Below are 22862 nucleotides of genomic sequence, written 5' to 3' on the forward strand. Positions count from 1 at the left end.
CTAAATGCTCAATAGTTTGAACCATTGTATATCACATCTCAACATAACCATCAACTTTTAATAACTACACATCAAGGGAAATCTTGTATGTGATCATTTTCATATCACTCCAGCTTTACATCTTAACATAATAGAGTCTCATACTCTACTTAAACACAACATTTAATTCACTACTCAATAATCACTATAAGGATGTCATATTATCATCACTCTAACATTCTTGTTATCATATTGTCAACTTGTGACATCAACTAATCATTATGCTAATATATAACATATCATGCCAACCTGTGATACTATTAACTCATATCGATTTAACCTGTGATACTATCAACTCATTATGTCAATCTATGATGTCTCAATAAATTTTGTATCAACCTGTGATTCTATCAACGATATCGTGTCAACCTATGACACCATTAACTCATCACACTAACACATCAACGAATAACATGTCAACTTGTGTTGGATTAGGTTTCTAAGCCTATAACTATAATTGGTATGTACTTGATTTGATAGTAGCATGGTCCTTTTGGGTTGCCTTCACCCTAGCAACTTGACAGGATGACTTTCAGAGAGAGAGGTTGGATTTATTGTTTGGAATAATAAATTTATTTATTAATGTATTATGCAAATAATATATTAATTAAAAATCATGTTATTTAATTAGTATTTAATCAGAAGTTAATTTGGAATTAATTTCGAGATTAAAGGAACTGATTTAAGAAATAGGGGTTGTTTTTCAAATCATTGATAGTTGTGAAAATGGGCTGATGGACTCCTTAATTAAGAGTGGAAGAAATCCTATAGGGAGCCTATTGATTTCGTCCAAGGCTTCCTAACTAAGAGTCCATGGGTTGCTTAAGCCTTAAGTAGGAAATTAGGGGTTCCTCCAGAAACCCTAGCAGCCCTCAGCTATATAAGGAAACCCTAGGCTTAGGATTTTCGGCCAATGCTTGCTAAGAAGAAACCCTAGCCGAAATTCTAAGTGCTTTCCTCCTCTCTCCTCTCATCCTTTTGCTAGTGGTGTTTCTGAACCATTAGAGGTGCAACATTTGAAGCATTAAGCTTTCAAGAGTCAAGGATCTACAAGGAGTTCTTGTTATTACTACATAAAAAGTGAGGTAATCATCAAAACCCTTTTGATTTGTAATTTTCGAAATTATATATGCTAGATCTAGAGTTTTGCCTTGTTATTCAATTTGCATGTTCAACTAGTGAAAAACTTAGATCCAAAGCAATTAGAGTTGCATGAACACATAGGTTGTTGTTATGCTCAAAACCCATCACTTGGGACACCTCAATAATCATTGTGTCAACCTGTGACACCATAAAAAGGATAATGTCAGCCCGTCACATTCCAAAGAGTATTCACTGCTCTCCACTGATCATATAACTTACCCTCCATTACTTCCACCGGAAGTATTATTTATATCTAAGATGTCATTTTCTCACATTAGTGATCATACATTCCCAAAAACTTTTTAATTCACATCTTTACTTACACACACAAGCCGTCATGTGACTTAATAACTTCTCGTTTAGGAGTAATAACTTTACTCCTGTTGACACCCTTCCACTCTAGATGCTCTAGGCAAAGCATCAAGAATATTATAACATTCCAATCTACTTTCTACTAAGTACCACACACTTGTACTATCTGAACCGAGCCATGGGTCACTCCCATGTTTCGTCACGTCATGGTAGCTCAAAACACATTATCTCATTTACTTGATTCACATAATCACGCCGTGGTATTATTTTCATCACGCCGTGATTTCAATCTCATCACGTCGTAATCTCTATAACTCAACTATGGCATTCTACTTTATGATCACAGCGTGATCACTCCTCGTTCACGTCGTGATTAACAAAGTGAATTGGTAATTATTTTTAAGCTATATAACTGTAACATCCCAAAATTCAAGGCCAAAAATTTCATTTTTAATATAAGAAAACCTTTAATAGCGTTGTTCCAGACATTGAAAAGATTTCATTTAAAACAAATATCAGGGTCAAATCCCAAAGATCACATAATGCGGAATAACATGGGTGAATGCCCTGCGATCGTCCCGAGCTCCTATTTCTTGAAACCGAACATACCTGAAACCAAAATTGTAAACCGTATACACGAAGCTTAGTGGGTTCCCCAAATACCACATACCATACATATCAACTGGGCCATACATGCCATACATACTGTGAGCCATACATAACAAACATATCCATAATCAAGTAAGGTGCTATGTGCCAAACATAGTCTTGCTGTTATGTCGCAGGCCGCACGTGGTCTTTCTTGTCAAGCCTGGGGCCACTCCATGGGTCTTACAGACAAGTGCCAAGGGCCACCCCCTGGTCTTCCATGCAAGCATCATAAAGAAAACTAGCAAATATACTACTCTACTTGGCTAATCAGCATACAGTGTGCCAGGAGCCACCTCTTGGTCTTTCATTCATAATCGCATATAGTGTGCCAGGATCCACCTCCTAGTCTTTCATACATAATGCCTAGGGCTAACCCCCAGGTCTTCCTACTATACATAATATCATGCAGTGTGCCAGGAGCCGCCTCCTGGTCTTTCATACATAATGCCTAGGGCTAACCCCCGGGTCTTCCTACTATACATAAACTAAATGGGCCGGCATTGTGGTTGTAGACCCATACAACCAGTGAGGAGACTCACCTCGCACTGTTGAAGACTAGCTGAACACCTCTGGCTGGTAACCGGCAACTCCTGAACTGCTGATCCTTCGGCTCCCCGAACTATCAATACCCAAAATAACACTTAGACTACAATACCCTCAAAAGTCAAACTAGGTCAAACTTGGTCAACGTCAACTTTGGTCAAAGTCAACATCCAGTTGACTTGACTCGCCGAGTTGGTGAACCAACTCGTCGAGTCCCTATTCTTTCAAAATGATTCAACCCCCCCCCCCCCCCGACTCTACTCGTCGAGTCTAGCAAGAACTCGACGAGTTCACCTTCAACCATAACATCGGGACCATCTGATGGGTTTTGAGCATTCTAACACTCCTAAGTGTACATGCAACCCTAAATACCTTGGATCTATGTTTTCTCTATTATACATGCAAATATGATTATCCAAGGTATTATCCTAACTAGCATACCAAAACATTGATACTAGGATACTAAAATAGATAGAATACATACCTTGTTGTTGTTGCTTGACTCCATGAAGCTTGAGAGCCTAGTTCCCCAAGTGTGACACCTCAAATGGTTCACACAACATCATGAACTCTTGGAATAACCATGAGAAGAAGACATACATGTTCAAATCGGCTAGCCCTCAAAATATGTATCACTAGTGCCAATTTCTTGAACTAAAGGGGTTCTTATATAGTGTGGCTATTAGGGTTACACCATGTAACTCATGACTTTACCCATTCCTTATGCTCCATGGGTTTTAACCTCCATGGAGTATCCATGGATCACCACATGGGTTAAACCCAACATAAAGGAATCTTGGATCATAAGCCCACATATATAAGAATGAATGATTTACACAATCAATCCCCATATATTTAATTAGTCTCTTTTTGATCACTAAATTAAGTCCAAATTAATTATTGATCAATACTAATTAAATAACATGATTTCATATTAATATATTAGAACTTATAATATATTAATATGTCACAAAATGTCTTTTCCTCATAAACGGTCTATCCAAATGTTCCGATGCCATGCAACCCAAATGGACCATGCCGAGTCAGGTCAAGTACATACCAATTATAGTTATTGACTTAGACACTAATCCAACAGTCTCCCACTTGGATAAGTCTAAAACTATTATTGTGTATGACTTCAGGAACCAACTGGCAATCGTAGCTCTCAAAAGCCGCTGTCGAACTCTGACCTTGTAGATGAACTCTGACCTTTGTCAATGACTTGTCCATTAGATAAGGGATCATATATTCCTCCATTCTAGATATCATATGGACTGAGACATGGATTATAATCATTCTCTCTGTCCATTTGTTGTTTCCCGATTTCCGATTTATGACGACTGACTAATTGAACAAATCAAATCAGTCCTGGCTCGGCCGAGCACTTCCATTTGTCATCATCAAATCATCGAGGGGCCCATATGGCTTGTTCTACTACTTGTTGAATCATACACAAAGGCACGTTTTATAACACCGAGTTACCGAATGCGTTTTCGTGCAATCAATGTACAACCAACTCATAGTAACAACTCATATCTCTAGGTTTGAAGAATATAAGATATTATCGTCTCATGATCACTTGTGATAAAATCCATGAAGTGATTCCAATGAGCGCGGGTTGAATCCAATACTCAGAACTTATGAGCACTCATGAGTGTTGTAGCCCCTTGTCCAACATCTTAGACCTCTACAAGCCAACCCATGACAGTCTTGATTCATATCTACTTCCAACATATGACCGACTGTGGATAGTTTGAATAACTTAGTCAATCAGGAAGAACGACCTAGTTATTCTGGAAGTCAAAACATGCAAAATGAAACACACTAATAATAGAATCTAATATGGTATCAAAACCTATGAACATAAATAAAACACCTTTTATTTATCACCATATGATTACACATTATTCATTGTATACTGTTTCAGCTATCAACTTTATTCTTGAATTTAAAACAATAGGTGTCCCATGCTCCAAGCATGTACACTATGTTTTCTAAACACTAGTCATGCCATACACCAAGTATGCATACTATGTTTGTCTATGATCTTCACTTTGTGAATTAGATCAATTGAACATAACTCCAATGATCCTCTTTCACAGTCCCAAATCCTTACTGCAAATGCAAGAATTCCAAATTCATGCCATTTACTGAAATCTATTAGATTCTAAACTTATATGCATTGATCCTCCAGTAATGATTATGCACAGAGTCAGAAAGACTTGACAACAACCATTACAGAGCATTCCAAGGAGATCAACTCCTTGGAAACATCCTTCTTGCATTAAGTTTCCTAATCTTACACAGATTGAATAATTTCCAACTTTGAAACATTTCCATATTCCATTTTGACTATCACTTCTGAACAAGAGTTGCCTCCTTACAGATTATGTCAATATGGTCCTTCCAGAATTAACACTATACTTCCAACTGTCATTGAGCAACCAATCTTTGGTAAACCTTAGATTGTCCTCGACAATTGCTTAATCCTTTTAGTCATATCCAGTTCTAGACCTTTTCCCTTCTTAATGCCCCAGGCATTTGGAAAATTTTAGAAAGGATAAATATAGCACATGTAATCAATCCTATATCCGAAGCATATGGGACACGAGTCATGATGTCTCACATAAAGACTAAACCAGTCTTTTGCTATAACATTTCCATTTCTATTTGCCAAGTTCTCATAATTCAGATTATGAAAAGGGATGTCGTAATCATAATCGAATTTTAGAACGCAAATAATGGACCCATATATAGAATTTCCTTATGTTGAGTCATTGCAACATGAAATTCATATATATATCCTTGACTAAATACGACTTAAAACCTCAATCTAAGCTTTTAGAATTGAAATGAAGTATAATTTCCTCTCCCTTAATTATAGCAAAACAACTTTTTCAACCCCTGCAGCCTCACGAATTGAAACTTTTGTTTTCTATAATTAACATTGCTAACTTGCAATCTTTATCATAATTATCATGCTCCCACTAACATGATGATTATTAGCATAACACTCATGCTCCCACTAGCTTTGACATGTAATCAGAAATCAGCTGGACTTCTAGAAATCAATACTTTATTGACTTTCTTACCAAAGTTCAGATTTCTGATACTAGATTGCTTTGATAAAACTTTATCAATATCATACACCTTATCTTAGATAGCTCACAGGTGTGTCTAAACAATTTTAAGAACTATGAAAAGGGATGCCGTAATCATAGTCTCGATTATTTAGACCTTTACCACTTCTCACAAGTCCATGTTAGTGTGCTGGTTAACCACACACGCTCCACTAACGACTTTGAGAATGCAAATATCACAATTGCTATCTAGCTAAAATCTACTTAGTGAAAGTGTTTCCTCACCATCATTTTCATGAATCGGAGAGAAACCTTATGACACTTAAATTTTATGGTGTATGAGTTCCTATCCATATGAATTTTGTCAAAACCATAATCACAAGACAAGGTTACTGACAAATCCACACTTATATGGATTAAACTTGTGCAATCTTAAATTCTTGCCATTTGGCAGCTCAAGGGCCTGTCATTGCTTCCAAGTAGCTGTGCAACCAATTGAGAACTCTCAGAACTCCTATGCAAAGCCAACTTGAATAGGCACAGACATGTCGACACAATAGGTTATAAACCTCAAGTCGTATGCTAGTGAAGAACTTCAGGTTTTATTCTTGATTAGTTCTTGAGACTTTCAAGACCTTTAAGACTCCCACTGTCCTCTTGACATATAAGACTTTCTTGTCAGATATTCAAGAGATAGTGTGGATTCTAATCAAGACAAACACTTTACACAATTGGCCTTAGTTGGTCTTTGTTTTATCCAAAACATCACAACTTACCAATTTCAAATGTACAAGAGTAGAAAACTTTTACTCTTACATTTGACAAGTGTTTTAAACCTTCTTTAAGACATGTCACTCAAGTTACAATCTTAGAGTATAACTCTAAGAATTGTTTTTGGAACGAAGTATAAATCATCTTCTTGATTTAACCACTTCAACAATTCATAGCTCCTCTTCTTAGCTACCCGAATGCACTTAGAGGATGAATTATGATAAGGTCTCTTAATCATTAAGATGATTATATAACATGATACTAAAGTACTCTCCCATCTTTTCAGATTTGAGAAACTTTTATCTTTCTGCCTAAGTTGATTCTTCTTATTCGCTCTACCATACATTGAAACCTTTTCCAATGTCTCAGAATTACACTTAAGCTTGTAAGTATAACCATATTTACTGAATTTTAGTAAATAATGACGAATAGTCTTAACGATTATTTGTGGTGGGCTTGATCAGTGCACAAGAATGTGTACTCGATCATTTACTTGACTCACACATCCATGTGAACAAGTAGTTAGTCTTAATTTTTCCAATGCTTGAAAGTTCTTATTCATCATGCTATACAACTTGCATGATTCCAAGTTTCTATCCAACTGAAACTTAGGTGATGAGAATCTTTCCTTATTTGGTAAATTTAGACACTACCACAAATGAAAGAATCAAATTCATATTTCCACTCTTGCTCTTAACGGAATCTTATAAGCAACAAAAGTTTTCACAAATGTCATTGTAAAGATATTTTAAAATAAATAAAATCAAAAAAAAAATTTCTTTTATTTTAAAACTTTGCGGAAAAACTATCCTTACAATGCAAAAGCACATGAAAACTTTGTTGTTATTTATTCCTAAGCAATATATCATAACTCTTAAGAAGTAGCTCAAGAATCCGATCTTCAAACTATGCGATAGAAATCCATCTATGCCATCAGATTCAGCATATTCTTTCTTTAAGTTTCTTCACTTTTTCTTTGATTCTTAAAACATCAACATGTGACCCAGTCACATCATGTATCAAGAATCTCAGAATAGAAACTTAGCAGAGTTAGATAGTGGACTTTACCCGAAGTAGAGTCAAACTTATTGACTTTAATATCCTTAGGTAAATTTGGCAGCTTCGCAACCAATGCCCCTTTCTTTGGCAATAGACCCTTGATAATGGGACTATCTCAGACTTAGCCGTTCTCTTTACCATTTGGTCAACCGAGTTGACTATGGCCGATCCCTTTCCATTGGGAAGAGAGAGCTTTACTGGATATCCAATGTCATCATTGTCAATGTCCATAAAGTTTTAGGAAGTTGATCTTAGCAAATAGATAAGATCATTAAGGGTCTTGTCATAGTCTGTTTCATAGGAGTCCCAAAGGAACTCACTATGTGACTTAGAAAATAGTTGAGTCACCAACTTTCTCAAGACTTTGACACCCAACTCTCCCAGCTTGTCAATATCTGACTACATCTCCAAGATGTGATCACATATAGACCTTTGCTTGAGTGACCTTAAACTTTTCAGGAACTTGTGGGTTAGGGAGAATAATTGGAGGAGGTGAAAGAAGTATGATTTCCATGGGACATCATCTTCATTTAGGAAAGCTTGTTTCAAGAGATTTGGGAAGATCATCTTTTGGGAGATATTCAAGAGAGTTGATTTAAAGTCCTTAATATAACACCCAATATGAAATATTAAGACTAGGACCCAACAACCTATTTATAACTGGAAGAGGGATGCCGTAATCCAAGTTATAAAATAGTTGAAGGTAGGTAAATGACGATTTACCAATTTCCACCATGAAAAACGAAATATAATTAAGTTTTAATTGAATTTGAAACTCCTAGATCTTTTGAGATACATTGAACTTTCAATGGCATGTTTGAATCTCGATTGTGCCCTCTCAAGTTTGTGACTGGGATGCCGAGGATCACAAACAAGGTGTGAATAACCATGCAAATTGACTTGGTACCCTTAACTTTATCACCTAATCGATGTGCCGGTTAACCACACACGCTCCACCGATCTATAATAGAGTCAAGTTACCCTTTGCCACTCTTACTAGTCCTTATTAGTGTGCCGATTAACCACACACGCTCCACTAATGACTTGGTAAGGTACAAAGTGTAATTTCATGGGTTAGCACCTTTTCACATTTTCCTAAGTAACTAAGATTGGGAATGTACAAGTGTTTAGTTACTTAGTATTTATCATTAATACTTTTAATGAAGGGAGAATTATAGTCCTTTCCTACCCGTTCGGCTAACGACCCTCCATCAGTCAAGGAAGCGGTGGGTGAGAGTGGACACCCATTAAACTGCCATTTTATAAGCAGTAACCTTATACCCCCCCTTATAGACCGGCTTCGTGAATGAGGCCTACTAACGGTAAGATTGACTTTATCTTATACATATCTATATAATTAAAATTATAATAATAGTATAAGGGTTTGAATTTTAACTTTTAAAATTCTAAGGGCTAACTTGGAATTAAAGTATTCATAAGAGAAAACTTTTCAAATTCCAAAACTTGAGGGCAAGTTTTGAAACTATTCAAAACTAATTAATTCCATAACTTATGTGTTTAAAGTAGTTTTAATTAAAAAAAAAACCCCCCTTCAAGTTCCATAACTTGAGGAAAAGTTATGGAAGACTTTAAACTAATAAAAGAATGTAACTTTTCTTTATTTTGTAATTTATGGAATTAATTAAGGTTACACATTTTATTACTTAATGAAGTGACTCTTGAACCTCCATAACTTGAGGACAAGACTCTTCATTTTTGTAACCATTACCAACTTTTATGAGTTTTATGAAACTTAAATGTGACTTTTCATATAACTTGAGGACAAATTACAAAAACACATTTTAGAATCAACTCTTAGATTAAAATGGATTGAAAACACATAATCAATTAACTTTTCTATTAATCTAAGCAACTCATAAGAACAAGATAATTTAATCAAAATTTTTCATGTAATTAGCCTAATCACTAAACTAATACAAAACATGAATCTATTGACAATTATCTTTGAAATTGGATTAGTATGAACATTACCACATCAAAAACAGGATTATAGGTTCAAAAACAGCTTATGGTAATGTTCCTAGTCCATTTCTAGCCAAAAAAACTCGAAGATATGCTGTCAGGGGCTCCTACTCGTCGAGTGTATCAACCTACTCGCCGAGTAGGATGATTTTCTTCATGGACTCGGCGAGTTCATCAGTGGACTCGGCGAGTCCAGTGCCCAGAATGCCCGAAATTCGACTTTTTCAGCATTTTTCAGCAATTTGCATCAAGTATAATTGAAAACAAGCCTAGGCTCTGATACCACTGATGGGTTTTGAGCATTCTAACACTCCTAAGTGTACATGCAACCCTAAATACCTTGGATCTATGTTTTCTCTATTATACATGCAAATATGATTATCCAAGGTATTATCCTAACTAGCATACCAAAACATTGATACTAGGATACTAAAATAGATAGAATACATACCTTGTTGTTGTTGCTTGACTCCATGAAGCTTGAGAGCCTAGTGCCCCAAGTGTGACACCTCAAATGGTTCACACAACATCATGAACTCTTGGAATAACCATGAGAAGAAGACATACATGTTCAAATCGGCTAGCCCTCAAAATATGTATCACTAGTGCCAATTTCTTGAACTAAAGGGGTTCTTATATAGTGTGGCTATTAGGGTTACACCATGTAACTCATGACTTTACCCATTCCTTATGCTCCATGGGTTTTAACCTCCATGGAGTATCCATGGATCACCACATGGGTTAAACCCAACATAAAGGAATCTTGGATCATAAGCCCACATATATAAGAATGAATGATTTACACAATCAATCCCCATATATTTAATTAGTCTCTTTTTGATCACTAAATTAAGTCCAAATTAATTATTGATCAATACTAATTAAATAACATGATTTCATATTAATATATTAGAACTTATAATATATTAATATGTCACAAAATGTCTTTTCCTCATAAACGGTCTATCCAAATGTTCCGATGCCATGCAACCCAAATGGACCATGCCGAGTCGGGTCAAGTACATACCAATTATAGTTATGGACTTAGACACTAATCCAACACCATCTTCAACTGACACGCCGAGTTCATACTTGAACTCGTCGATTTCATCTTCATCATATGAATGTGTCCAGTCTATGACTCGCCGAGTTCTATGAACAACTCGTCGAGTCCGTCTTCATGGGTTGGGGGATTGCCTTAGACTTGCCGAGTTCATCCTTGAACTCGTCGAGTACGATGATCTTCAAGTCCATAATGAACCCAACTGGTTGAGTTCTATACCAACTCAACACACACCCACTATCACAAGGGTTTTGGGCAAGAAAACGGCTTGACTCGCCGAGTCCTAAGAGCAACTTGTCGAGTCCTCCTAAGTCCAAATCTATTCAGACGATTTCAGTCGGGCACAAAGCATCCATAACCCAGATCTAACCTTCTAGGGTCGAAATAATACGTAAAGCCTCTGCCTTTACATCCATGCATGGCCCTTTTTGCTCAAAAGGCCATAACAACCTCTTAAACCTTGCATAAAGGAGTTCTAATGGCATAAAGCTTGCACCTTTATGCCTTAACCACTCTTAGGGACCCCAGATCTGAAAGGATCTTTGCTTGGGATATCCTTGTCCCATAGATCAAGCTCCATGGACCAAAACTCTCATAAAGTGGACATAAATAGATCTAAGAAGCTATAAGTCAAGATGAAGACTTGATTACCAAAAAATGATGAAAATGAGATGGTGTTGCTTGATCTACAAGTTCCTCCTTGAACCTTCAACCTCCTTTTTCTTCTTATAGCCTCCAAGAACACCAAAATACTCAAGAATGGCTCACACACTCACCAAATGATCTAGGGTTTCGTGGGTTAAGTTGTGGACAATGGGGTATGGGAATGGAACCAAGAGGAGGAGAATAAGATGCTTAAATAGGGTGCCAAGTCCCGAATTTAGGGTTTCCCCAACCCTGACCAACTCGTCGAGTCGGTCTTCCGACTCGTCGAGTAGGTCACTTAACCCACGACTCGGAACGCGCTCCTACTCGTCGAGTCACCCCACCTACTCGACGAGTCACCTTCTGATTTTTGAGGTTTTCCTTTCCTTTCAAGGTCTTCTGAATTCGGGGTGTTACAATAACACATCTAACCATCATGTCGTGCATTTTGCTGAAATTTTTAAACTTATCCACGCTACTTAAATTTCACAACAAACACCATACTGCCACTGCATCACGTATTGCAATAACTTTCTCCACCACATAAATTATAACATCCATTTCGATACTACTCACTATAGCGTGTAAAGTAACATCCTTCTCGTTATAAATCATATAATACACTATAACTCACACCACGCCACATATTGCGACACCCACTACAACGTGCACTGCACAGGTATCACACCTGACATTATAACTCTCACTGCAACATGCATCACAAAATTATTTATAGGGAATTATATATACTCATATACATATATATCACAAATCCCTAATTACTGAACAGCTAGCTAACTTATATCTACCAGACAAAATCAAATAACATTTTCTAACTCACGGTTTAAGTTTAGGCATTTACTATATGAACCTAATTCACTTAAACCACAACTCTGATACCAACTTGTAACGCCCAAGTTTTTTTGTACCAGGTACACCCCAGGATCAACCTTTATATAAAGAAAACTTTATAAGACATTTGGTGTACACTGGCACACTGGAGCACAAGAAGCTATCACCAAGGATCATACTGGCCACAAGTACAGGATCCGAGTCGAGCGCTATTATCTCTAACCTACAAAATAAACACAAACAAACACTATTAGCCACACGAATTAGTGAATAACAATTAAAATAACACAAATCACATAACCACACAATGTAACATAACAGTGTGATCTCATCTATAACTAAATCATGAATCTCTTTCAAGAGATCTAACAAAATGTCAACAATAACTTCACAGGTAAACTATAAATTGTTACCCATCAATAACCATGAAGCTCACCTCATCATCTCATAACATATTAACAAATTTCAACTTTGTCAACATCTGACACATCAACGAATAACAATGGTGTCAGCCCGTGACACATCAACGAATAGTAACAATGTCAGCCCTTGACACATCAACGAATAACGTGTCATCCCGTGACACATCAACGAATAACATCGTGTCAGCCCGTGACACATCAACAAATAACAATGTGTCATCTCGTGACACATCAACGAATAACATCGTGTCAGCCCGTGACACATCAACGAATAACATCGTGTCAGCCCGTGACATGTCAACTAATAACATCGTGTCAGCCTGTGACACATCAACGAAAAACATCGTGTCAACCCGTGACACATCAAGAACATCACTTTCTCATTTGATTCACCTGCACGTATAAATATACCATCCTATGGTACATGTATATTTTTATAACATCACAATATCAACAATATGATATTCAATCATTCACACAACAATATAACTCACATATTGTGATACACAGTTATTACAAACAACAGGTGTTAGAGTAGTGTTACTCACCTGGTTTGTTGGAAGTCACATCAATTTCGGTCCTTGACCTACTCTGCTTTCCAGCTCATCACATGCCAATACCTCCACGATCACGTAACTCAGCCTGTATCTCATGCATATCGATATAATGTCTCGTAAACGACTCTCGGGCAGCATCTCCGCTCAAATGTGTCAAAATCCTCCAATGACACCAAAAAACGCACATATTTATAATCTATGTTGGTCACGTCGTGACCATATAGGTGTCACGTCGTGACAACCTGTTAAACCCCAGTTTCGCCACGTGTCTCGTCGACTCATCACATTTCACGTCGTGACACACGTATTGTCACGTCGTGACAAACATAATTTCACTTCGTGATGATCAAAAGTTGACCGTTTACTTTGACTTTCCCAAAATAAAAACCTACTTTCATTTCAACTTCAAATAGCCATAACTTTCTCATACAAACTCCGTTTTCAGCAAACTTTATATCTACGGAATCTTTATTACACGAACTATAACATTTCTCAATTATCTTTTATTGAATAACATTTATCATATTAAAGAAACTCAAGGATTTATCTCATCTATTCTTCTCATAATGATTTATAACTCTTAGGGTATAGCATGTCTTAGACAACATGTCTTACATAAGTATATACCAATTGAGTTATTCACTTAGACACCTTAACCTAATAGTCTCCCTGTAACACCCATTTTCCAGATTTGGTTAAGCTTACTTTTATCAAGGACCAAAGATGGAGTTTTGGAGATACCTCTATGCCACAACGTGGTGCCATGATGCCCACGACGTGGCAATGATTAAAAAGAACGCGTATTTTTAGTAAGTGTAAGAATGTGTGTAACACCCGTTTCAAGTATGAGTCAATTCATTTAAATTTTAGAAATTTATTCTTGGGTTGCCACGATGTGGTGCGGCTTCACCACGACGTGGCATTATTTTCTTGATCGCAGGTTTAACCGACTCGCCACAGCGTGGCAATGGGTGCCACGGCGTGGCAATCGATTTTGGAGAAATCCTACTCCCTGGGATTTGGGCCCTATTTAAAGGACTTTATGGCTAGGGTTTCAGCCTTCATCACCCTCTCAAGACCTGAAATCGTAACCCTAGCCTCACTTGTGTGATATTGAGCTTTTTGTGGTGTTTGGATGCATTTTGAAGGAAGGAGAAGAAGGTGCTAGCCCAAAGATCAACCAAAAACTCCTCCCCATCCTTAGAATCACTCTGTGGACCATTTGTAAGTCCTCAAGTCTCCATTTTGATGATTCTTTGATTGTAGATCTAGCTTTATTAACTTATTTTGGTCCATAAGTGATGTTTGGTTGATTTGATGTGATAAAGATTGCAACTTTGTGACTCTCCTGAGTCCCAAGAGCAATATATCTTGTGGATCTAGATTTTGGTTGAGATATTTAGCCTTGCATGAGTTTTGGTAACCTTTTTGCTCATTTTGACCTAAAATGGAATCTAGACATACATTGGACATGCATGTCTATAAAGCACCCAACTTTATGCTTGATCTAGTATTTGAAACCCTTCTAGAGTTGGTTTGGTTATGGACTTTGAGGAAAAGTGCTTAATGGTTAACCATGTCATGAGTTTTTCTCTTATTAGATCTTGGTTTGGAGATCTTGTCTTATTGAAGTATCTTAATGGATAAAGTTGGAAACTTTATCCATTAAGGAGTTGAGAATGAGTAGATCTAGATTTTTGAGCCTTTGATTTTGAGTTAAAAGGATCTTAACTCAATAAAGCTAATCAGACTGCTCACCATGGTGTGCCACTTGGCCGCCACGACGTAATGAGTAAGGATCAGTCGATTGTTAGGTCATTTTATGTCCACACCGTGGTCAGGGAAGACCACGATGTGGAGGCCAACTGTGTTTGAATTCGACTTTGATTTAGGTTGACTTTTGGCCAACCCCTTATCCTTGGAAGGTAGACTAAGAGTTACCTTGTATGACTATCTAGGTGTGGTGTAGCACTTATCTTGACTAGCAGCGACAGCAACAGCAGTTGATTATCGTCTGAGAGATGAGTTCCTTCACTGTACTCGTGGGTCGAAGGCACTAATGTCGGCCCACTGGATTATGTTTGTAGGATGATAGTTGTCTTTGTGACATTTACTGCTACGCCTGTGTGTGCTTGTTGTCTTTGTGACTCTTGCTTGTGTATGTATGTTATATATATATATATATATATATATATATATATATATATATATATATATATATATATATATATATATATATGTATACAGTTGGCCAGGGCCCATTTATCTGTATGTGGTATGTGATATTTTGGGGATACTTACTAAACTTTGTGCTTACAGCTTTATGTTTATGATTTCAGGTACTTCCAGTTCGAAAGGGAAGGGTCCGGCATGATCGCACCGCATCCACAACCATTCCACATTTTATGACATGATTTGTACTCTGATAATTATTTTATACATTATCGCGTTCTGATGGGTTTGAAATGAATGAATGATGTTTCTTTTGGCTTTTAAAATGAAATTTTCACTTAGTAATTTTTAGGACGTTGCAAGTTGGTATCAGAGTCTTGGTGTGGGGGATTCAGGCACACTCTCGGGTGTGTCTGAACTCAAACTGACGAATTGGTAATCTTTTAAAAAGAAAATGGATTTTTCATAAATATATTTAATAAAGAAAAGGATGTGATGTGTGCAATCAGCCGAGCTCAAGTAAGTATTTTCCAAAATACCCATACATGTTTGTAGTTTCCGTATATGCATTTGTATATAGCATGCTAGATTGGGGCAAAGGATCTGATCGTAATTGCATAGTAGGATGCTAAGAGCGATGCCTTTGTATGCCAGTTGTATGAACCCTTAGAACCCCATGCTAGTATGGATTTCAGATGATTAGATAGCATGGTCTGGTTAGGTAATGCTCTGGTTTAGAACTCAATACTCGAATGCTGCTTGTTTTGTGAATACTTTAAACTACATGTTGTGGGGATTAGATAATTATTAAGTGAATACTTTAAACTACATGTTGTGGGGATTAGATAATTCTTGAAGGTTAGGTTCAACTTTATTGCGCAACTCTTGTTTGAGTCCATCCATTATAGGGGAACCTAGCATTCGAAAATTATTTAGTACTAGTAACATGTAGGTGTATTCGTGAGATAGTGGAAGGCAATGGAGGGGATTCTCTTATGCAGCTCATGGAAGAAAGTGGGGGAAAGGAACCCTAAGGAAGCTTAGGAAATGTTTAGTGCGTAGGGAGCTCTTTATTACGAGTGGGGTAATTGATAGTAGGGAAGTGACTAGGAGGATTTGAGACCGTTGGGAGTTATGGATTTTTAGTTAGAATCCAAACCCAAAAATTAGGGTTTGCACCTTGGCCTTTTACACCCAGCATACCTGGGGTTACGCCCAGCGTATGCATGTCACTTCCAAAAATTACAAAAATGTCACTAAGGGCTAAAATGCAGTTAATTATCATATCAAGGGTTAAAAGTGGAAATACCTCAATATCAAGATGTTACAAAAATAACATGTTTTATTAATTTATATTTGTTGTCTATATTTATTTAAAAAACAAAAATAACATGTTTTATTAATTTATATTTTATTAATTTATATTTGTTGTGTATATTTATAATTTTGGATGACATTCTACTCTTTTTCCGGATAATGGCAATATTGTTGATTTCAATTTTTATGGCTCTTGGTATGATGTTTTGAAGTTTTTGAGTAATAATAAGAATAAATGGCAATATGGTCCTTTTCTGTTTACTATAAAATGATGGTTTCAAGTTTTAATAGGAATGAGGGAAATAAGAGTATGGTGTGATGCTTTTGAAATTTTGGTGTGATTTCTCAAACAAAGGGCATTATGGTCTTTTTGTTTATTGCTATTTGCGCTAATGAACATTCGAGATTATGGCAGGCGGGGGAAAAGAAGTTGGTAATTCCCTTCACTGAATTCTAGCACATAGGACAAAGCGTTGATGGCTAAAAGACAAACTGGTACTACTCAACTACTTCGGATTACAAAATTAATCATATAGGACAAAGCGTTGATGGCTAAAAGACATGTGTTGGAGGCAGTTGACTGTACAATGAAAGATATCACTGGGGCGAGGCTCCCATTTGGTGGAAAGGTAAGGGTTTTGGGAGGTGATTTCAAACAAGTGTTGCCGGTCGTGAGACGTGGAACACGAGCACATATTGTGAATTCTAGCATATAAATGTCGCCTCTTTGGAACATGAGCACAAACTGAGCATGAAAACTTTATTCACATCCCTGATGATATGGTAATTCCCTTCACTGAAAAAGAAAGTCATTGAATGCTCTGATTGGTGCAATCTTTCCATCCTTGGAAATTAATAGATCTAAATAAGATTATATTATTTTGCGTGCAATATTATCAACAAGAAATGATAATGTCGATAAGATTAATGATTATTTGATCGGTCGATTCCATGGAGGAGAGAGAATTTACTATAGTTTTGATGAAGCCAAAGACGATATAAATAATTTCTATCTTGTGTAATTCTTGAATCTTGAACACGCTCAATGTTAGCGGTGTATAAAGAAGTGTTGCATGATTATTAGTACACAATCAATCATGTGTTTATATACATTTATAAAGAATTCTAACTTTTCATTTTTAATTTTTATTGAATTCGTTTATGCAAGAATGACTCTTATTGATAATTGTTTATATGTAGTAAAATATTTACGTAAAAGAACTAATCACTTCTACAAACTAATTTCTAGAAAACCAATTCGCATCCGTCGCTTGGCACGGGTAAACGGCTAGTGTGTGTGTCTGTGTATATATATATATATATATATATATATATATATATATATATATATATATATATATATATATATATATATATATATATATATATATATATATATATGAGTAGGATCAAATGAGAACACCTAAAAGGTTGAGAACGCGAGAACAGATCTGGACCAACTAATTTTTAAGATGTGTGGCTATAATTAATTGTTATTTTTCTAATTATTAATACATTTAAATTTTAATTTTTAAATTAAAGAAAATTATAAAGGCTATTAAGGTAAATAAGCATTACCCTAATTTTGTAAACTCCTATAATTACTCTCTGCCTCTCTATTTCTTGACCTAATCTCATAGAGCATTAAATCGACATCTTCAACATATCACCGCCTCATCCCTACGCCAGCATCAGACCTCGCCATCACCAAAACCCTCCAAGGCTTCAACGCCAAATCGCCCCCTACAACTCGATCTCCAATCGTTCTCCTACAACTCGATTTTAGTTCACCGATATTCATTGGAGATTCTAGACCTGCATCCTTGAATTCGATGAAACAGAAGCGGAAGGGAAGAGAAGATGATGGCGAAGATGTTGAAGATGACCGCATTGAAGAAGAACGGAGAAACAGCAAGAAATACAAAGGGGACGAAGAGAACAGTGGAGCAGGAGGGATTTAAAAAAATTAGCGGTTCATGAAAGGAGGATCGAATTCGATATGGAGGATCGAATGAGGTATTATTCACTTGTAGTACCCTGACTTCATCTTAAATTTTCTCATAATTGACGCGTCTATGAGGAATGTGATATAATCGGAATCTTTGACTCATTTGAGATAATTTTTAAGTTCATTTTGATTAATAGATGTTTATTAGGTCTTGGCAGTTCACGTTCATACTCTTACCTGTGTTCTTTTTTTCCGCTAGTTAAAAACCATATTTAATTTGTATATGTTCTGAGAATCTATGAGGTTTGAAGCATTCTTGATCTATTGCTCTATGATACTTTGTTTACTGCGGTTCCCATTTTAGCACTAGAATTCTGATCTTCTGTCTGCTTCTCTGTTCGTCTCCCCTGATGCATTAATCTTAGAGAAATGATTCAGAATTTCATATGATTTCATTTTCATCCCTTCTTATTGTTCTAACTCTTGTTTATATATTATGAATGTGACTGTTAATTTATCAATATAAATTTAGTTGTAATCTTATATGAATACAATGTCAAATGTCTTATTTTACAGTTAATCATCGATGAATATAAGTATATTGTAACTGCATGATTTTATACATTAATGATTTATGTTTTGAACATGTGTAATTTAGAGCTTGATGTTTCGAAGAAGGATAACCGTAAAGCATGGAAATGCAGCGCTCTTCGTTTCTATATGTATGATAGCAACAAGAAAATTGGAAGAAAAAAAACAATGTTATAGGAATTTATTTATGATTCACTTTATATTCATTTATGAATATAACTACTGAAAATATAGGAATTTAGATGTATTTTGTATTATGGTAAATGTATTCATGTATGATTAGAGTTGTATTCATTTATGATTGTAATTAGAGGCGTATTTATTTGTAATGAAATGATGAATTCTTAAACATTTTTTTATATCAATTGATGAACAAAAAACAAAAGACAAATCCAGTCACGACATTTTCATTTATGAATATGACACTATTTGATAAAATTAAATCATAAAATTAGTAAATTGTTATATATTTTTAGTCAATTGTATACTCAATAAATTAGTTTAATATTTATTCATATAAGGACAAGAATCACGTAAAGCAAAATAAAATCATTTGAAATTGATAATTTTTTTTCTCTTTCATTAATGATATAAAGAAAATGGAAAAAAAATCCTTTTTTTGGTAACAGTCAATTAGAATCCCAAAAATTTAGGAAAATATCATTTTATTTTATTTTTTATAATTTAATTAAAAAGACAAGTTTATCTATATGCCCTTATATATTGATTGGTTCAGAACCGTTCTCGCGTTGAACGTTCTCAACCTTTTAGGTGTTCTCATTTGATCATTTCCCTATATATATATATATATATATATATATATATATATATATATATATATATATATATATATATATATATATTATTTTTCTAGTACAAATTAAAGAAAATAAGCTCTAAATAGTAGCACCTAGTTGTCTTCGATCACATAATTCCAATCAGACTTGGGAAAATAAAAATTCTCCCTTAGTTAACTCTAATGGTTGTGGCTATCAAAATCGAGAAACCTTATGAGTGATTTTGTCACTCATCTTCTAGACTAATCAAAGTAACAGTTTACTGTCTTTAATTATCTTTTATATTGCTATTAAATAGCTTATAGGAATAGAGGACTTCATAATGCTTTTGGTTGCTGCATCTTATTTAATATGAAACAATGCTTAAATAGCTTACAAAACAGATAGAAAAGGATTACTAAGATAGGCACAAAAGAACTAGGTTGCTTAATAATTAAGAAGAAGATATTAAAATGATCTACAAAATACGTTTCAACCAGGTACCTCCATCCTACCTGTTGCACTCTTAATCTGACTCTTTCATATAATACATTCTTAGGCAATTAAAATATATCCATTTATAATGACACTCATTATTGATATCTTCACATCTGAGATAACAGTTTGGCCATCATTCCACGGGACTGACACTTCGCCACCAAGGGTTTAGCTTTTGGTGCGATCAATCCTACTCCTGCGGTCATGTCAATCATCTCGTTGGTCGGTCTTTCCCACTCGAAGCATTGAATAAGCGTAGCCATCGTCAACCCGATCATACGCATTCCCAAGTTTTCTCCTGGACACCTCCTCCTTCCGGTCCCAAATGGCATTAGCTTATAGTTATACCCATTTCCCGTACCTTTTAACCCTAGGAATCTTTCTGGCTTAAACTTTTCAGGGTCTTCCCAGTTCTTTGGATCATTTTGTATCGCCCACACGTTCATCAGTAGCATTGTACCACTTGGTATGTGGTAACCTCCCACCATACAATCCTTTCCAGACTCATGTAACAAGAGTGGAGCAGCAGGGTATATACGCATAGTCTCGTTTATTATACAACGTAGATAAGGAAGGTTCGTCAAATCTGATTCGTTAACTAGACGATCTTCCCCAACACAATTGTCGATCTCAGTCTGCACTTTCTTTAGAGCTTCTGGATTGTTTAGCAAAAGCGATAACATCCATTCCATTGTTACACTCGATGTATTGCTTCCTGCTGATATTAGTACCTATCAGTATCACCAGAAAATCAGTAAACTTAGCCGTATTATATAATTTTTAAAAAAAAAAACATAATGCTTGAATTGCAATTTCGAAGTGGAATTGTAATGTTAAAAAGAATTAAAACGATGTATATTATCATAAGTAGACTTTGACATAAAATTATTTTCTTTTGCTAAATTGCTATTAATGTTGTATATATAATCGAAATAATAGTATTAAAACATTTCTACTCATTTTTGTTGCGTTCCCAAGACCATATAAATCGTGTTTGAAATGCTATAATTGGTTCCTTGTCCGTGGACCTATTTTGCATTGACCATAAATAACATTAAAAAATCTAATTTTAATGAGTACCTGCAATAATCCCTTGATAACTTCATCGCTGTGATTTTCAGGTTCTTTTTGTTGCGACATCAGTAGAAATTCAATCAAATTATTCTTCTCATCGGAGCTACCACCCTCCGCCTCCACCACGGTTTTTCTCCTCTGCTCTTCTATCAAATCTTGCATTAACGCATGCCACTTTTCATTTAACGCCACCATTTCCTTCTCTAAGTGTTTCCCTCCCACCCACTTCCACCATGGCAAATAGTCAGACACATGGGTCGCCCCCATCACAATAAACAACTCCTGGACAAGCTCCATAAACCGCCCAGCCTCTCCCCCTTCAACATCACACCTCCTCCCGGCAATCGTCATCATCACCACATTCAACACCACCTCAAATAACACCGACTTCATCTCCATCATCCCGTCCCTTACTACTCTCGGGTACATGACATTCTTAACCAGGTGGTGCACCACTTCTGCACGAATGGTGCTAAGGGTTCGTACCTGGCAAGATGACAAAAGCTCATGGCTGACCACGCGGCGGAGGCTACGCCAGTTATCATTATGGCTTGACCAATTAATGGTGGTGTAGTCCAACCCAAGGTGTTTTCCGGCAAGCAGACGGGGACGGTTGGCGAAAGTAAGGTCGTTGGTGGTGAGGCATTCCTCCACCACTTCCGGAGACGACACTAAGAAAACCCTTCGGGCGCCCAAGCGAAGCATGAGCATCGGACCATGGCGGGCGGAGAGTTTACCTAAGGCTCGGTAGAGCGGCCGGCTTCTCAGCAGGTAAAGATGACCCACAATGGGTAAACATGGGAAGGGGCTTGGTGGTAAATTTCTGATTTTCCCTAGGGCAACTTTCATAATCCATATTACGGCAACGATTGAGAAAATTATAAAAAATATTGGCTCCATATTTATTCGGGGCTTAATTTGTTGTATATTATTCTCGTTCAAATGCTACCACATATTTATAGTGAGAGCATGGACAGGAAATGCTACCACATAGGTATGAACATGTGCATGATTTGACTTGAAACTTGGTACCATCTCAATATATCGGCATCATATTAATATATAACAAGGCCCTTATATAACATTGTGTGGTCCTAAAATGAAAACATTTATCTCAAAAAAATCGTGTTATTTCATTTGCAAATCAATCAAACTGAGGTTGGAGAGAGTGTGTTGTCCCCACCTTACTATGTGTTCAGTGGCGAATCTAGAAAAAAGAACTAGGGTATGCAAGGACCAATCCAAAAAACAATTGTTGGTGTTACAATATAATTGACGATGTTAAATAAAAATTAAATAATTAATTAAATTTTTGTACAGTAAAATCACAAATTACATTAATTCTTTAGGAGATTCAAATTTTATT

At 36.1% G+C, this 22862-nt stretch overlaps 1 protein-coding gene across 1 annotated transcript; it reads right to left on the reverse strand.

Annotated features, from left to right (window-relative positions):
• Positions 1-20341: 20341 nt before the first annotated feature.
• LOC145133562 (cytochrome P450 81Q32-like) lies at positions 20342-22411 on the reverse strand. The gene is made up of 2 exons (XM_079068494.1): positions 21503-22411; positions 20342-21153 (listed from the first exon to the last, which is right to left on the reverse strand). The coding sequence occupies exons 1-2, from the start codon at positions 22394-22396 to the stop codon at positions 20530-20532; spliced, it is 1518 nt and encodes a 505-aa protein (XP_078924620.1). The 5' UTR covers positions 22397-22411; the 3' UTR covers positions 20342-20529.
• Positions 22412-22862: the final 451 nt, after the last annotated feature.

The sequence above is a fragment of the Lactuca virosa genome, chromosome 1, assembly GCF_052849685.1.
Source record: "Lactuca virosa cultivar CGN04683 chromosome 1, Lactuca_virosa_CGN04683_v6, whole genome shotgun sequence".
Classification (NCBI taxonomy): domain Eukaryota; kingdom Viridiplantae; phylum Streptophyta; class Magnoliopsida; order Asterales; family Asteraceae; genus Lactuca; species Lactuca virosa.